Source organism: Harmonia axyridis, chromosome 2, assembly GCF_914767665.1.
Source record: "Harmonia axyridis chromosome 2, icHarAxyr1.1, whole genome shotgun sequence".
NCBI lineage: Eukaryota > Metazoa > Arthropoda > Insecta > Coleoptera > Coccinellidae > Harmonia > Harmonia axyridis.
In genome coordinates this window covers 21689456-21709109 of record NC_059502.1, presented here as the reverse complement: position 1 = coordinate 21709109, position 19654 = coordinate 21689456, and the positions used below count along the sequence as shown (strand labels likewise).

At 32.9% G+C, this 19654-nt stretch overlaps 1 protein-coding gene across 1 annotated transcript in view; it reads left to right on the top strand.

The window, feature by feature from the left end:
- LOC123672068 (laminin subunit gamma-1) overlaps positions 1-19654 on the top strand; it is a 76913-nt gene that overhangs the window by 10857 nt on the left and 46402 nt on the right. The window contains exons 2-4 of the mRNA XM_045606042.1: positions 10283-10547; positions 18361-18478; positions 18588-18771. Coding sequence (XP_045461998.1) covers positions 10283-10547; positions 18361-18478; positions 18588-18771 — 567 coding nt within the window. The remainder of the gene's footprint in view (positions 1-10282; positions 10548-18360; positions 18479-18587; positions 18772-19654) is intronic.

Below are 19654 nucleotides of genomic sequence, written 5' to 3'. Positions count from 1 at the left end.
GAACGAGCTCTCAATAAATCACATCTTATGTATATAACATTTTCCGTGATCTCCAAGAGAGCAATAACCGCATGAATGAACGAGATTACATGAGCTCCTGACGCCATGCCCCGGCATTTCCATATTATTTTAAATTCACTTTTAGGGTCCTCAAGCTGAAAAAATAAATGAGTTATAATAACCAATAGCTTCCGAGAACAGACATACCTATGTCCTATATAAGAATTCAAATTCCAATATAATTTGCTCTTTTTTCATTGGGATGCAACAGTTTCAATCTTCTATCAAAAATTTCTCAGTTCTCCAGGTTCTCTCATGAACTCACCTTCGATAACATAGTGATGTCGAATGGAGTCGGCTTATCTGAAATTAAAATCAGTATTGGGACCATAAGCAAGTGCATACAACGGTTCTTCTTCTCATAAATTCAATGCAACTATGTCGAAGTCATTTTATGTCAGCCATAACTTAATGCGGTCATAAAACTGTCGATAGGGCTTTGAAGCGTGCCTCTCATATCCAAATGGGTACTTCTGTTTAAACTCGCATACTACACAGTAAAAGGGTCTGAAAAAACCAGCCCTCCTCAGTTATCAATACGAGTGTTCGAGCTTGCCCAAAAATTGTTTATGGAATTGATATATCACTTGAATATACCTATTTACAAAATGTGCAAAAAGTTGATTGCAGGACACATATACAGGGTTAAAACTATCCAAAGGGACACTACAAGGATATCGAAATACAAGGTGGCTTAAATTACAAAAAAGTTACGTTATTTAGGGATGACAGTGTTGGTGTAAACAGATCCAAAATATCTCCAATGGTTCCCGAGATATTTCGAAAAAACCAAAAATCGAGATTTTCTTTTTTACTTAATTTGTTTATGGAGAAAACTTCACGCAATTCGGTTCGTAGTGTGTTTCAATATTTAGATTCTAAAGGTATTTTCAGATTTTTTCTGTTTTCCATTGTTTCGACGCGGTAGTCAATTTTTTTTCATATGAGGTGATGAAGAAAATAATTACGAATTCAACAATGTATCACACTCTACAAAAATATCGAGTGTAGCTACTCAAATTTGATGTTCCTTTTTATTTTTTTGTTGAAGTAGTAGGCTGAGGCTAGTGCTATAATACGCTCTATTAGTGTGACGACACACACCGCCATTTTTGGTTCTCCTGTCAGTGTTCGGAATCCAAACAAATAAATTGTCATTCAAATTAGTACGGTGTCGTTGAAGGAATTGGCTTATTTTCATAAATAAGAGTATTTGAGGAACGATTTCAGTATTAATTGATAGACAGAAGGAACAAGATTAATACCAGTAAGTTTGAATCCTGTAGCATTCCCCAGATTTTGTAAAAAGCCGTATTTATTCGTTGAACTTCAAGTTCGAACTTACTGGCATTAATCTCGTGCCTTCTGTCTATCAATTAATAGTAAAATCGTTCCTTAAATAATCTTATTTATCAAAATAAGCCAATTTCTTCAACGACAACGTACTAATTTGAATGACAATTTGTTTGTTTGAATTCCGAACACTGACAGGAGAACTAAAATGGCGGTGTGTGACGTCATCACTAATAGAGCGTATTGTCAAATTCCCTCCGATACAATCAGCGGCGACGCCAGCTTTCAAAAACAGGGGTGGCCAAGAGGGGACCAAATATTTTTTGGGGGAGCCAATGTAAAGCGAAATTATAGTTCATTTATTATTTCAGCCTTATTATGTCATTAGAGCTAGCAGAATTTCAGGGGGGCGGCTCCCCCTGGCCCCTTCCTAGCGTCGCCACTGTATACAATCCTGTCAAAACCCACCCTTATTATTCAAGCTATGAATTTTTGACAATTTTATTTGTGTTCAAAGCCATAAATGTCGTAGAGTTGCGATATTAAATATAGAAGGGTATAGTGAACTTTTATGAATAAAGGAGTTATGCAATTTTTTGCATAACTTATTTTGACTTTTTTTGAGATAATACAAGCAACCCTTGTAATATTTCAGACCGTTTTGATGCTAATGTATTATTCATTTCATCGTCAAATTTTAAAGAAACGAATTCGATACTAAGTTTTTCATTTTTGAATATTCGCCATAGAGTCTTCAACACAAACTTCCATTAAAATTGTATAAAAGAAGCGTAAGAAAACAGAAAATATATTATTCATGAGTATCTATTTCACGGAAATTCCAGTCCTCCTCGGAAGAGTATCGAGTTCCATTCTTAAAGATCATGACTAATAATTGTGTACTTTTATTTCACATTTATTTATATCTCATTCTATCCAAATAAAACGCCTGACATAATAAAAGAAGATATTTGCTTTATTCATCTCACTGAAGGCAGATATGTCACGCATATCTGGTAATAGGTATGGAATATTTCTCTCTTTAGTTATTGATGATATTTTATAAAGCAATTCTCAAATTGGATCAAACTGAAGAAGAAAATTTCTCATTCAATTTTGGAAATTCGAACATTTCCTTAAAATTTAATTATCTACTGTTGGAATTTCAGGAACAGTTTTATTCTCGAACGATTCCAATATTATATAATCGAAAATAATTCATCATTGCTCTTCCATCATCCAGAGCTTTTTTCGAAATCCATTATAGAGTAATTAACTAGAATAGTCGCTGGATGGTGAATTTACAATAAACTTGCAATTTATTTTTGCCACTTATGATTATTTCGAACAAGTACTCAAAAAATGTCTTTATATCCATTTGTTTATAGTGCTTCAAAAGTACAGGATGCCCCAAATTCGATGGTCAGTGAAAGCATCTCAAGACTCAGAGAAAAAATCTTCGAGGACTCCCGATCTCTTTTTACGAAATAATAAAATATGAGGGAGCAAATCATAGATATCTTGATCTAGATTCGTTTTCGAGTTATAGGGCATTTCTGAAATTTAACAGTTTCAAATATTTCGCTATATCTTGGTTTCTGTTCAAATGTATTCGAACAATTTTAAAACGTAATTTTTATTGTTTATAATGTTTATATGATACTCATATCAGATCATATAAATTGATTACCGGTTTAGAGATATAGTCGTAGATAAGAGTTGGTGTCTTTAAATGGGGCACTTTATATATATTTTCAAGGCTATTTTTTGTCCGCAAATTTGTCAAAAAGCATCCCGTTACAGGTTTTTCAAAAATATCATCCGTTTCGAAGATATTAAGTTTTTCGACTTATTTTTGAAATGGAACATCTTACATATAAAAATTTTTCATTTATTTTGAGATTGAATGCATTTTGTGTCTATTTAATAATTGTTATCGGGTCATATATAGGTGCCTCATTTGAAAAACACCAAAGCTCCTCTTATCTCTAAGACAATAATTCATTTCTGTGATCTGTTATGAGAATCATATACCTAAGCCATAAAAATTACTGAAAAAAAAGTTTTAGGATTTTTCCAATATGTCAAATAGAAACCAAGTTATAACGTAATATTCAAAACAGTAACTTTTCAGAAACGCCCTGTACCTCAACAACGAATCAAAATATTGATGATCTGATTTCTGATACCTTATTATTTCTAAAAAAGAAATCAAGGGTCCTTGAAGATTTTTTTCTAAGTCGTATAGTTCTCGAATTCAAACTCAGGACATCCTGCACTTTTTCAAATTTAAATCTACGGTGATATTCAGTTAATTTTAAGTCAATTTTGGACCTCCCACTTCGAATAATATTATGAACTTTTCGAATGACCCCGCAATGACGCTGAACAATCACGCTCACTCTCTGTGGCTTCAGGCAGCCATTTCAGAAAGAAGATGAAAGCAACATCCGATCAGACAATATAGAACGTTGTGCAACCAGTTTCCGGCATTCTTTCAACTAAGTTCAGGGATGTATCCAACATCTTCAATTAAATTACTATCATACCAATTGAATCCTATGGTTTCAACTCCAACTCCATTTTTGGTAAAAAATGAGTTAGTTATGGAATTGGAATCGCCTTCAATGTATGAGTTCATTTCAAAACCAGACAAATCCAAGATATCTTCAAATAAACATCCGACATATTCGAATTAGCCAATCATTGCAGCCATGAAAAACTACGATATTCGGCGGAATTCCTGGAAAGTGAAAATTGAATTCACTACACTGAATTATGTATTTTTTCATGGCAATAATGACATTCCTCTTAAACGTGTGTAAAAAATAAATTTCGAAGTCTAAATGAAAAATATAAATAATCTGAGTACTGCCCTGGAAATATTGAAATCACATAAAAAGTTTTGAACGATTGTATGAAGTGAACAAACCCAAAAAATTTGAACAAATCGGACTGATGATTTCCAAGTTATGAATATCAGAAATTTAGACCAGTTTTCATGAGAATCACCTTTTATCTCCGAAACTAACAGTCTTTATGATACACAACAAGCTACTTTTCTGAAAGATCTACATCCACCATTACCCTATGGCCAACCAATCATTATACACCCAGTATATTACGGAATCGTGGAAAAATAATCTGCTATTCAGAAATTTATATATTTTCATCATAAGTTGTTTTATTATTTCAATGAAAATGAGATAAAGAAATTTTTCAGATTTTACAATTTTAGTGTTAGCACTTTCGATTTTTGGTTTCTACACATTCTAAAACGTAAACGATGGAAGTTTCAAGTAAGGTTGAAAATGTTTTTTTTTTCAACATTGCGAAGGTATATTGAGGAAAATAATAAACCAAAGCGTGTATTTACATTATTTATCCTATAACAAAAACTGTGAACTTATTTCAAAAATTATTATCATATAATTTTAAAATTATTAATAAATATTATGCTAGATCTTTGAGCATGGAATTGTTTCTCCCACTTTCAAGTAGGATTTTTTTTTAATTCGTAAGCAATATAAACAGGAAATTCCCTTTAAGAATTATTTATTTTGGGTTTTCACTGCCATGAATGTCAATATTTTGTCATTACAGATACCATCTGTCTATTCATTATTAAACAGTATCAAAGTACTTGATAATGATTTTATAACTGTTGTCTGATTATGGTGAGATTATAGGAAAAACTATAGTTCTAGCTTCCTGAGTATACTCAGGTAGCTGATCTACTCTACAAGAAAGAAGAGTAAAGAGAAAGTCAACTAACAAAACTATATATATTAAGATAACAAATTAGTAGTACAAAAATATTTTTCGAGGCAAACCAAGTAACAAGAGCTAAAAGAATGCACTGGGCCGGCGTTAGGGGTGAAACAGTGAAGCGACCGTTTCAGGCGCCATTTTTTGAGGGGCGCAATTCGGCCCAATTTGTTGGTCACTTTTTCATATATCATCCTTGATGCTTAAAAACAACATAAAGTTGTTCCGCTCCGCTGTGTTTGTCAATATTCCCTGCAATAAAAATCTTCAAACTGCTTTCACTAATCCGCCTAAATTATAAATAATACATGGCATCCCAACCAATATAAACAGAATTCGTTATTACCCTCAATGAAAGAGGGATAAAATCATTATGTATTGCACATAGACGAAAAAAAACCTATCTTCGCTTTTGATTTTGAAGCTGATGATTCAACTTATGGAAACGCCCTGTAACTCGAGAACGAATCAAGATATTTACGATCTGATTTTTGATATCCTATTATTTTGAAAGATGAATATTTTTTCTCTAACTTTTATAGTTCTCGAGATGATTCCAGTGGGCATCGAATTTGGGACATCCTGCTCTCCAGCGCTTCTCTAACTTTTCAATATCTTTCTATCGAAAGATGTGTCTATTTTTTTTCCGTTTGCGAGTGTTTGAAGTGAAAAGTGATTCGGTAGTTTTTTGTGTTTGTTCTGAATGTTTTGTATTTATATCAAGCAAGGGATTTATATCAAGCAAGTTGATTCATTTTATACCCAAATTGTAAGGTGGAATAAAATAAAGATATAAACAAAATACAGAATATAATTTTTGATATTATATAATTCAGTGGAAGGATACATAAAACATGTTTTTTTTTTGTTTATTTAAGACAATCGTCTTAGAAGCCGCGATGTCAGCCTCCTCTTGGTCTTCTTCTCATACTGGGAATACCAAAACGAGCATTATATCCAAAAAGACGTTCATATAATTCACGTGGATGAAACTCGAAACGAAGATAACAATTGTAGATTCTGTAAAAATATAATAAATATTAGTTATCAGATTATTTCCAATCCATCAAATTAAAGTATTTCTCTTCTCCTACGTTTATACGGAACTCAGCAATGTAGACATTAGTTCATTTTCAATCTCAATAAATTGAAATAACTGATTCAATAAATATAAATTTTATAACTTAAAACACTGCAAATTTTACGCAATGTTTTCATTTCCTTCTGCTCGAAAAATATTCCAAGTCCAAAGATTATTCAATAAAACCCAAATTGTGAAATGAAAACGGATTCATTCCACGCAGAATAGGAAGGTCAAAGTGAAGCCAAAAATAATTTAAATATACTTAACATTTCATTTATAATTATGATGTTTTCTATTCCGATTCTCTTTGGCTTTTGAGGTGAGACCTTTCATTATATGTTTTTATACACACGTGAGACATTTTATTAATATAATATTTCCTACATCTAAGTATATCCATCACTACTCTATCCACTGTAATGTTACTTATTACTGAACTTAATTCTTTTGACAATTGAGTTTCTAAGTTTTTATTATATCATATAATTTAGTTATTTGAGGATATTACTAGGAAAATAAAAACCTGCTTAAGAATCAAGATAATTCTATGTATCGGGTGTCCAAAATTGGGAATCCCTTTGAGCTAGAAAAGAATGAATGACACATTTTCGGGCTCTGGATATTATAATGTTGATTTCAAATCTTTGATCTAATGTTCTTCGAAAAAGGTTTCAATTAACATTAAAATGTCATACATCATGCTTTTCTGTTCATATCTGATATGTTTCAAGTAAATTTGAAAACCTATGCAGTTATGGAATATTGTGTTATGATTCAGGTTCGGATAGGTTTGTGAAATTTTTAGCCGTTATGAAATCCATTTATGTGTTATTAGTGAATAATGAGTGGGTTTATCAATTTAAGAAAGTATGTATTACAATTTGATTTCCGAGATTGGCATATCCATTGTTGATGTCTTACGTTCAGGTAATCGATTTGAAGATCGTTTTATTACCTTTTAGTATTTGGGATAAGGAGGTTTCTTGGAAGTTATTGTGACTGAGAGGGTCTATCTATACCGTTTCAGCGGTCACTTCAAAAGTAATTAAGCTATATTTTACAATGAAGACCATCGATTTTCATGAGGTATTAACAATTATTTATTTTCGTCATATTGAGGAAAGTCCTTATTTATTAATTTTTTTTCGGAATGGAAAAAAAAATTAGATGACATTTTTATTGAAGAATAAATATATGCTTGACACAACTTCCCGAACAAACATTCTGTTTTATGAATTTTCACATCAAAATACAAAAAGTTTGCGGTGAAAAATATTCCATTCATCAGTTTGAAATTGAATCTCTGATTTTTTTCATTCATCACAAAATTGTATAATGAATGCGGTATCACCACTGATTATTGAAGTGAATCTCATGCGAATAGCTTTCATAGTTTCTGAGAAAAATTCCGGACTGCGGAACATTTGATTTCCTCTAACGATTCCAAAGGTTTATTATCGAAAACGATAAATCAAAAACGTGATTTAAAAGAAAAAATTATAAAAATGAACTTACTGATCCATGTATCTTGTAATACGAGATGTTAAATTTTGTTGCCTCCTCGAATTTTGCGCCATGAGCTCTGCTTCATGTATCGTTTCACACGCATCGCAGAGAATGTAAACCTTTCCAACAATACAGCTACCATCTTCCCTGCCAGGTGTTCTGAAAAAAAATTGGAAAATCAATGCCACTGCTCAACACTATTATATTGAATAATATTTTATGAATATTAGATATTTTAACCGCTTATTTTTGTTCACTTTTCACTCACATTGGGGATGCCATTTTATCCGTTCTTCTTTCTTATAAAATGAGTCAATCACAAGTTAACTATTCAAATCCTACGCTCTTCACTAGGCATGAACAAACTATGCAAATAAAACTTCATTCCTAACCTAATAGATCCCCACCAAAAATTGAGGGAGTCATAGAAAACCACTTACCTTTTTCTTCTCTATCATCTCTTAAGGCTGGTTCGCATTAGGCTAGTATTTTAGTCTAGAAGCGAGTATCTTATTGTGGGTTTATGCACCATTCCTAAGAACTAACACTAGCACTAAAAAGTTGACCAACTTTTGACTAAGAACTAAGGGCTTAAGTGAAATATAGAAGTTCCAGTGCGCCGCATAGAATTTAAATATTAACGAGTACCAGTTTCTATTATTTTATGTTCTTTATTCGTGTATATGGATGAAAATTATTAGGTGTATTTGAAAAAATTGAAATTAATTTTTTCACAATAAATATCAATGTCAAAAATCAAAGTATAGAACAAACAGAAAGTAGTTCGAGCACGTGCGCATGCCTTAACTAAGAACTAACAAAAGAGTGCACAAACGCCACTGAATTCTTAGGTTTAGGTCTTAGTTCATAGTTCTTAGTCCTTAGTTCTTAGGTACGGTGCATAAATCCACCATTAGTCCTTAGGAATGGTGCATAAACCCACCATTAGAAACTTAAATACTCGCTTCTGCCACAAATCGTTTGCACTTTGCTTTATTACAGTTTACAAGTGAGTAGTATTTTGCAATATCAGGGGAGAACGGGAGAATTTCGCGCATCTAAGGAAAAATATTCAAAAAAACTTTCCTTTGTGAATGGCCTATTAGACGTTTATGGATAACCAATCATAATTTTCAGCTGAAAATTTGACACTGATCTTTCTTCCTAAAATATTTTCGGATCTCTACAACTTCCAGTTTTACTGGAAACTGACTACTACTTCCTTGTTGCAAATTGCACACCCAGTATATTATTGCATCACTGGAAAGCTCTTTTGACGACAATTTCGGCAATATACCATACCTTGGGTGAAAACTCAAAGACCCAAGAGTTGATGGGATTCCTATGGAAAAATGATGTCGATGAGGATTCACATTTTTTCGGCACAAAGAGCTTTTCTCGAAAAAAAAATTATTCTTTTTCGATTCTGCAAATACGTAGTATTATGAGACTGTTTGGGGTTTGGACCTAAAATATACAGGGTGTTCATAGGAAGATCATGAACTCAACTCAAATTCAAACCTATACCTAAAATGAATACTTTGAGTTATCGAGGAAAAACATTAAATGAGGAAAGACTCACTGTGTGGAGTAGTCGAACTAAAATTCGATGTTTGGATAACTATATTTCACATTTCATGCATTATAATTAATGTTTCCTTGGGATTGTTGAGAAATCCATACACCAATACAATTTTCAATTACGAATAATTCATTATAATTCCTGCAATGTCAAATTTAGTTTTGGAAACATCGAATTTTAGTTTCTTTCTGTGTAGTCACAAACTACTCCACACAGTTATAAATTGCGGTTTTTCCTCAACCTGCGATCTTTCAGCACAAGCGCCTCATCTTTCCGCACTGTTTCGTCCGAGTGTGACGGCCTGCCGGTGCGGTCCCGCCGTGAACGTTTAGTCGGCCAGCAGAGAATTCTCTACACCATTTTCGAACGTTTCTCACATCCATACATTTCTCACCATACACTTCTTCCAATTGACGATGAATTTCTATAAGTGGAGTTTTTTTTTTGAGTGCAAAAACTTAATGACTGAACATAACTCGCACCTGGCGGGAGCGTCCTAATGAGCTCCTATTGGTGGAGGGGGGCCTAACGTATACAACAGTGTTGTCGGATTTCATCTAGAGCTACTTGCGGCGATTAAATGGCCTTGGGGACCTTACTTTAAATACACGCCTCGTATACTGGGTGTGCTATTTTAAATAAGGAAGTAGTAGTCTGTTTCCAGTATAACCGGAAAGTGTAGGGATCTAAAAATATTTTAGGGAGAAAGATCCTTGTCTCAAACCCCAATATGCAAATTTCCAGCTCAAAATTAAGATTAGTTTTCCAATAGGCCATCCCGGTGAATCAACCTGTATTTCTTAAAAACACAAAATGTTGAATTGAAGAACTACCGTCAATATTTCGACCATGTGTTATATGACATTTTTTGTTGCAAATCACATGTAGAATCTCATATTGAAGTTTTGGACTTTTTATTGTTTCTATTTGAAGTTAATTTTCATCAAGATCGAATCTGTCAAATATTCAAAACCACTTTCCCATTTCAGAGATGCATCCCCGAATTCGAGAATGCAGCCTTCAACGTGTTAATGGAAGCAACAAACACGTGCGGTGACCATGGTCCTATCGAATTTTGTCGACAGACAGAAATAAGTGAACTGAAAAAATCCTGCCAATTGTGCCGATCAGACAGTCATGATTCGCGGTTTCTCACTGATTTTCACAACCAGGATGAACCGACGTGGTGGCAATCGGAAACTATGATGGAAAATATACAGTATCCCAATCAAGTCAATTTGACGCTGCATTTAGGTAAGTTTTATTCGAAAAATTGAGGTAGTTATTCTTATGCTTTCAAATGGGTGACGAAAATTTGATGGAAACACAAATGATAGGAATTCATTTGATAGAATCCTTTTGATCGAAAATCAAAAGATCAAATCGACTCTTTACAGAAAATACTCCTGATCGAATTTCTTATGATAGAAAATACATGAGATAGAAATGCAAATGACAGAAACATCTTTTGATAGAATTTTATTCTAAAGAAACATAAATTATAGGGAATAAATTTTCGCTTTTTTATTAATTTTCATTAAAAATGAGCATTCTAAAATGATTCATGATGGTCAATGATGGCAAACTAGTATTCATGCAGATTTTTTAAACGGGATAGGGAGTGAACAAGGGTTCTAGCTGAGTAAGAGTTTTTGAAGAAATGTATGAAAATGGTGAATCTAACCTAACCTAATGTCACAATGACAGTCAAAATGTCACTTTGTCATAGATGAACATACATATTCATAGAATTGATCCTAACCTAATGTTGGCAAACAAAGCGGAGTAAAAAACTTTTAGAATACAGATAGAAGGAATGAAAAGTAAACATTTGTGCTCGATCCCGAATTCAAGAGAGATGGAAGTTTAGTGTCGCCCTCGGTGTCGCCAATCACAATCGAGCTAGCTTCGGCTAGCTCGAATCCATAGGCGTGCAGAATCCTGATTTGATTGTTTCATCAGGAATCCTTTTTCCATAACTTAACAATACCTAAATCATTAAACTGAGAAGAATTTTCATAAATAAATAGTAAACGGTTGTTGGGCATCAATTGATGATTTCGAAATGGATCAATTATGTTACGCTACTGCTATAGTATCTCGTCAGACAAAGAGTGGCGAATATTGGAATCAAAACATCAGTTACAAGGCGATGTCCGTTCCTCTTACTTATGTTCTAAGAAAAAAATGTATCTTATTTCAAGGGATATTTCGGTGGGTTCAGAAAATGTCAACCATAACGTCACAATGACAGCTTAAATGTCACTTCAACATAGATGAACATGGATATACATAGAATCTTACCTAACCTAACGGATAATTTTGGCAAAAAAAGAGAATTAAAAAAATTTACCTTTTCCAAGGGATGTTTCGATTGGTTCAAAAAATACACAAATTGTCACAATAACAGTCATAATGTCAAAGTAAAGCTTAAATGAATCAGTGTCAGTCAAAATATCACTTTGTCATAGATGAACATAGATAGATAATCATAGAATTATATAGATCAATTAGTTATCAAATTTTTTTTTTATTTCCTTCTAATAGTTAATTAAAATACTCGTATAGAAGGCTCATTCTACAACTCACTTTAGTCCTTAGCAATTAAAAGTAGAAAAAATGTAGTAATAATCAAAAAGTTTTTCTATCAAATGTATGCCCTCTCATATAGGTATGTTTCTATCTTATGTATTATTAATCATTGAAAATCACTTGTTATTTCGATCAGTTTATTTATTATTTATCATTATTATTAGTTGTCGTGTCTATCGAATATAGTTTCTATTCAAAGCTGCTTCTATCTATCTATCATATTTAGTTCTATCAAATGTATTTTCTATTATAAGAGATTCGATTAAATGGGTTTTCTATCATTTGTGTTTCGACCAATTTTCAGTCGCCCTCTTCAAATAGAATAACTTTCTACAACAATGTGTATGATGTTACGTTGTAGCGATAGATATTTTAAACATTTCTTACCCTATTTCACGGATAAACTCAACTCATTAAAAATCCAATGATAACTATAATTTCTCGAGGGATTGAATACCAGAAATAAAAAGATAATCGAATATCCAATGAGCCTTTCATAACTCTACAATCTACATGATAACCATAGAAATAGTATATTCGGTAAGAAGTTTGAAATGAAAATCCGAATCAAGTGTATCATGTCCTATATTGGCTTTCTAATTTTCTTATTTTCGAGGAATTTTTTCATTTTTCATACAATGATAAATTTATTTCAAATTTTCAACCCTTGAACTATGAAAATTCTCATTAATTTCAAATGGTATAATGGAGAAAATTTGAACTACACTTATCTTGGCCTAGTTAAGATCTATTTAAAGGGATTTTTCACGCAAAAATTTTAAAAGAGAACAAAAAAATGTTTCCAATTGTTTTCGCAAAAAAATATTTATTTAAAGCCTTATATACTTTTAAAAAGTTTCAGGAGATTGGACTCTCAATTGTATTTATTTTTCTTCACTCTTTACATAAGGAAAAATCATCGAAATATCAGAAACAAAAATTCAACCAAGCCTTGGAACTCTGACCTATAAAATACCAGTAAAGTTAGATCTTTTGAACCTAGGACCTAGAAGATGATATTTCGGAAGATCGTACTTCATGTACTCGATTCGTGTAATTACTCATTTTTTTACACGTACACCCGAGAAGTGAACTGCGAAATAACCTTACGATTTTGATAAAAAAAAATACTCGAAACCCTGGTGCTTACCTAAAAATTTCATGAAATTTTGAACGTATCAAAAATTACCCGATTTACAGCCCTCGAAGCTACAACTTTCTAGAGCAACCTTTTTTCCGTTCCGTTACTACTGACTTATTTGAGTCCCCGACAGATAATAACCAATTTTTCCAACCTCCTGATGAGATTCATCTCCAACATAGTGGCTTAACTAAGCGAATTAAAAGATTTTCAATGTATGACGTTGTAATATAAATTTCGAAACAATTTAATTATCATGAATGCGGATATAACACTCAATTTATGTGGCATTTATGTTGATAATTTTCAAAATAAAGCCACATATGTGCATAAACCAACTATTCCTAAAAAATTGAATTGTGTTGCCAATGTATCATGTGGGGACTTCGAGAAATAAAATACCCAATGATCTGATCATTTATAAATGCAGAATTAATCCACTGTGAGAGCTAAATTGACAAATTAAATGAAAACCAAACTAAAATATGCCTGATCTCAAGGAAAAAATAGAAATTTTTTGCATTACGCAGAAAGCATGGTTTATAAATGTGTGAGTTGCGCAAACCACCTAGGGAACGGAGTTGTCTCGCGCGTATCCGATTCCTTTTGGATTAGAGCACCGCCAACATAGATGCGATAGCCGTATAGGAAACGGAAAAATGCTTCCCGGCTTCAATACACTCGGAAGAGATAATTCGAAACGATTGGCTACATTGCAATACCGAAAATGAATAGATAGCAAGATAGCACGTTTGAAGATGACACCGCTATTTACTATCACAGTAGAATGAAGAAATCATTCACTAGGCAGTTACGGATAGACCTACATAAACTGATGGAATACCTCGAGAAATGGAGATTCAAAGTGAATACGACGAAAACACTTGCAATCTATTTCGGAGGAACAACAATAGAGAAAGAGCAGAAAACGTCAAAATTGAAAATCAGATGATAGAATGGAAAAAGGGAGCAAAATAGCTGGGAGTAATTCTAGATGAAAGAATGAAACTTAGTAAACATATAGAAGAATACAGAAATAAGAGAAGGCAATTGCACGAGAGACTCTACCCGCTACTCAACCCAAAAAGTAATTTTTCCTTAAAAAAACACAGCTGAATATAATGAAAATAGTCCTATTACCAAGCATTACGTATGAAGGAATAACCTGATATAATACGAAAGATATAAGAAAGATCAGTTCAAAGTACACTAAATTCAGGAATCAGAACAGCGGTCAGCACCCCATGGTATATTAGCAACCAACATTCATTAAGGAAATATTAAACAATCAAATAAAGAAGACAATAAAGATACTAAAAGCGCACGTGAATAGAGAATTAAGAAAGATAATACACATTCCAACAAGACAAGAGGAAATACCTCTTTCAAAGAATCAAATAGAGGAAAATAGTATTATGCCGAAGGGGGAAAACTCTCCCAAATGAACAACAGTAGAACATTGGAGAAATTATAGTAGAAGCTTAGGGAATAAAATTCCAATCCTTATACAAAAAGGAAGACCTGTGACATTGCAATAAAAATTGAACCCTTCTAGTTCTGATACAATTTTATCTAAGCAATAGGCGCCTACGCAAGTAACATTACGACACCAGATTTACACATCCTCATTTCCTCAACCGCTTTTCACTTATCTTCCGTAAAAGGTTGTGTGGGCGATTATTTCAACTATTGTCCTCTCGCAACTAAAGTTATCTACTGGGTATGCGTATGTCGAATAATATCTGATTTATAGTTCATTAATAGATGTGCTCAACGCAGAGACTGTTCAATAAAGCACTGACAACTTCGTTCAACTACAAAGGTTATACCGATATACGTGTCTCAAAAAAAAAAAAAAAATTATGAAAAAAGCGATTAAAAGAAATAAGCCATTCGTTTATTAATTAGGAAAATTTGGGAATTAGCTTCTTAAAATGATGTCGTCGAAAAGTCTACTCTCGCATTCAATCAAGGGCGATCAAGGATTTTCAAAATATAAAATTTCAGAAATAGCGCAAAGACGAAGAACGAAAATTTCTCCATAAATAGAACCAATAATAATCATTTCACTTTCCTTTGAAATCCACAAGTCAGTAAAAAATCGGACCCCTTTACGGTTTATGAGTTAATTATCGCTTTCAAGATCAGTACTTTTATTGCACTACGAGCTCGTCTTTGTCCGAGGTTTATTATTTTCCTTTATCTATCCGCTTTCTCGGCATCGCCCCTTATTTGCGATCTGGAATTTGTGCATTCGTCATCGGTATACACTTACCCGTTGTTTTCGGTTTTTGGTATCATTCTCGTCACAAAATTTCAATATGTAGTCATCAAAGAACTGAACTGAGTAATTCGCATCGAAAAATTGTCTGGGCTGTGTTGTACAATTCAATGTGTTTCAGTCAAATTGCAATTAATTTGTGAAGACATCAATTTTGAATTGACTATATTTACAGGGTACTCCTAAATTGGAGGTATAAACGAAAATTACAGATTTCTCGGATCATTTCAAGAAAATAGTCTTATAACATGAGTCCGCAAACGCTTTGGTTTTGAGATACAGGTGTTAAAGTTCAAGTTTTTCTCTTATAGCACCCTCCCTTCACAATATATCTTGAATTGGCATAAATATTTCAAAATATTTCAAGTTTTCAAGTAATATCCTAATTTTGAATGCAAATCTACTGGGTGATATTTTTTTGGAAGGGTGCCCGCTTCTTTCCTCCAGAATTATTTTCTTGTGAACAACTGGTAGTTTAGAAAATTTTAAAAAGCAACTCTGGTTTAGTACTACACTTTTTGGCATGTTGTAGTTTTGTCGTATCTGCAATCGATTTCGAGAAAAAAATCTCAGCTCTTTAAAGTAATTCTCAGGAAAATCCAAATTATTATAAAGATCCAGTTAGTTAGCTGTGATTAATAAATTAATTATAAGTTTTAGTGCTTATTTACCAACTCTGTAGCGAAGATCAATAAATATTCGATAAACTGGTTCAGCATCACAAAAAAGTAGGACTACAAGAAACACCTTGTATCTCGAAAACAAAGCGTTTGCGTGCTCATGTTTATGGGCCATTTCATTATTATTATTATCACCCCCACCAAAAAAAAAAGATCTACGCCCTTGCATTCAATCCAAAACTAAAATTTCTGATCACTTGGCAAGTATGCTACGTGATAAACCCATTTCATGCCGAAATCTTTTTTTTTGCAACTGAGCCAAGAAAGTTGGTTTACTAACGTAAACTTCAGATTCAAGGAAACCTTATAGGTAAAAGTACAAAGGCGCCAAATCAGGACTGCAGGGGGGGGGACTAATAAAGTCACCTTTTCTGGAGATTAATTCGCCTGAAAAAATTTCATGATCTCGTGGCAGATACACATCAGACAATTTTAAAAGGGTGCAGCTTCAAATCTTTGCGTCCACGCAGTAAGCTGAGCAGATACTTTATTCCGAGACATCATATAAGTACCTAAGATGTCTAAAATACTGATATGATCACTTACTCTTGAAAAACCTTAGGATTAGAGTGACGACTTTTGAAGGGATCAGTCTTTTTGGATTTTGATTATTGGTCCCTTTTCACTTGATTTCTGCATCGTTTCTTAAGGTGTCGTTTTTCCTGTCAATGTCATTTCGAGGTTAAATCAATAACAAACTACTTTTTACAGAACAAATGAAAATTTTAAAATGAAATGTTCAGCCTAAAAATGGCGAATGGGGACATAGAACTTGAGAATACAATTTACTGAACTGACAAACGTCAAAATCTAAATTATTGGGCATGATAGTGTTTGATTGTATATAGAACGAATTTTTAATTTAACTGAAGAAAACTCTGTGACTAAATAAAATGGGCGTTACTTTCTGAATGAATCCCAAAAATCAGGTAAATGGAGAATGTAAACAAAAAGCCGCCATATTTAGGCTCAGCCAATCAAAAACGAGAACACACTTGTCGCCACTGTGGTTTATTAATTCACTGTAGGTTTCTCTTTCTATAGCGTCACCTTTAGAAAAAAAAGGGATCCATGCCGAGCCGAGTCGCCAGAATTAATTCGAACAAAATCGAATCAGTGAACACACCAGTATTTTAGACGTCTTACTTAAACCCAAACAATTTGGATTAATTATTTTCACCCTGAAAACTTCCCAACTTATATCGAAAATGAAAAACGAAAAACTCACTCTATTTTCCATTTGTATCCAAAAATCTCATACAATAAATATCACTCTTCGAGCTTTCAATCCTCAACTTTCAAACTTAAATTCAGATAGATTGGTTCTCTTCGATTCTGGAGTTTTTTGGCAATCCATAATAACTTTAAAATAATATTTCATCAAAAATTGGACTTCAAGTGATCAAAATTAATTTTGGTCAACCGAATTCAAGCAGCTGATCAAATTATTGGTCTAGCATTAGGTATCAATGTGGGATAGCAACCTATTTTTTACTTTCAGGCTAAAAGTTCTTATAATCCGCAAGAATCGATAGAATTCAGGTAGATTCAAATTCATAATTACATTACACATAAAGAACCAGAAATAACATAAACTCGTACAAGAAAAATGAACATGATTAGTAGGCTTTAGTTTGATAGATTTTATTTCAAAAATAAGAAAAGCTCTGACGATATCAGAAGCTTTCAATCGCATGCTCCATCTATGCAATTTTCACGAAAATTCTCATGTAGATTTTTCCTTCAATATATTTATAATTCAGTCTTCTGAACATAAAAACTTTGCTGGTCTGCATCCCATCTATTGCATAGTTTTTCGAATAATTTTCTTATGGAGAATCCTCTATGCTACGATCCTCAGGAAATAGTTATTTATGAAACAAGAGCGTGAAGTGAATTTTTTTCACATGTAGAATTCTCATCTGCAACAATTCCATTAGTAAAAAGGAGGCATTATGCACGTCTTACACACACGTCTATGATACATATTTTTTTTAATGGATTTTACCTAAAAATTTTTTACAGTAGTTAATATTTCATAGAAATTAGAAACTAGTGTCAAATCAGTTTTATTTCGACTATTCGAAGAAATATACGAACTATGACGAAAGAGAAATAGTTGGGTGGTAATATGGTAATCTGATATTCCTATGCAACTGTGTAGAATTTTGATGAGTAAGTTTTCATGAACGTAGGGAAAATGTTAGAAACTTGAAATTTTTAGGTTGATCATTTCAAAACTACAGATTGGTGTAGCCTACTACAATCCTGAAAGGCGTAAATATTTAACTGTTCTGTTTTCAAGTAATAATTGAAATCTTAGATTAGAAATCCTCATAATTTCCCATCTCACTATGACATTATCTTTTTCAGAGAAAGCCTTCGATATTACTTACATTCGGTTATGGTTCTATTCTCCAAGACCAGAAAGTTTTGCAATTTACAAGCGTACCAGAGAAGATGGACCTTGGATTCCGTACCAGTATTACAGGTAACCATATATTTTCATTTTCTTTTTCTGTAATTCTCCACTTAGAACTTCTATAAACCCCGAAAATATTTCATGCTGTGCCACTGGCTAAAAAGTTATTATTTCACAGTGCGAGTTGTCGAGACACCTATGGGTTACCTGATACAACTAGAACTATCCGAGGTGAAGAGACCAGAGCGCTTTGTAAATCAGAATACTCCGATATCTCTCCTTTAACTGGGGGTAATGCAGCATTCTCGACACTAGAGGGCAGACCATCCGCTTACAACTTCGATGCGAGTCCTGAATTACAGGTATGTAACAGATTTTTATATTTCTTTGAGGTCTATAAATAATTGGAGAGCCATCTTGAAAGACAGATTATTCTGAAATTATTCGAGCAATGCTTTATTTCCGGTTTCCTTATCTCTGAATTAGGTACTATGATTTTTATATTCCTATTATGTGATTTTGTTCTTGATACAATTTAAACGACATAATTTTTTGATCTTCATATAATTACTTTATACTTCTTGTTGAGTGAAAACTTTTCGACTCGCATAATTATCTTACCATGAATACCTGGAACACTGATTGAATTAAATTTGTATAATAACAAATTTGTTGGCTTCACCAATTCTTGTGCAAAACTTAAAAGTAAGGGAGGGTTTTACATACCGCCAAATATCATTGAATTATTTTTTCTAATTGGGTAGACTTGTAACAAGTTTCTAATATACTATCCAAAACATACTTAAGTTTGAATACTTGTTACTTAAATTTGAATTAGGTATTCTATGAACTGAAATATTACCATTGTCAAAAGTTTGCAGTTTTTTCGTCATCACAAAATCTAAACCATTCGGTAAAATATCAATAGTCAATGAACATTGAGATCTAATATGCTCTCCTGCCATATATCTACCTATCAAAACAACATAAATTGTGAACAGTTTGTTCTTCATCTATAAAAGTACCTAAGTAAGTATTAATATGGATCAGAAAAAAGGAGTTTCATAGATACAGCGTGAGCATATGGAAGACTTAGAATTTCATATTTGCGCCGTCTCAATATGAAATTACCCAGAATTTCAAGTTTTCGGATGCTTTAGGAGTACCCTATTTCCGGAGATGCTAAAATTCGTACATATATAGGACCATATACAGCCCAAACAGGATACTCATATCAAATATCAT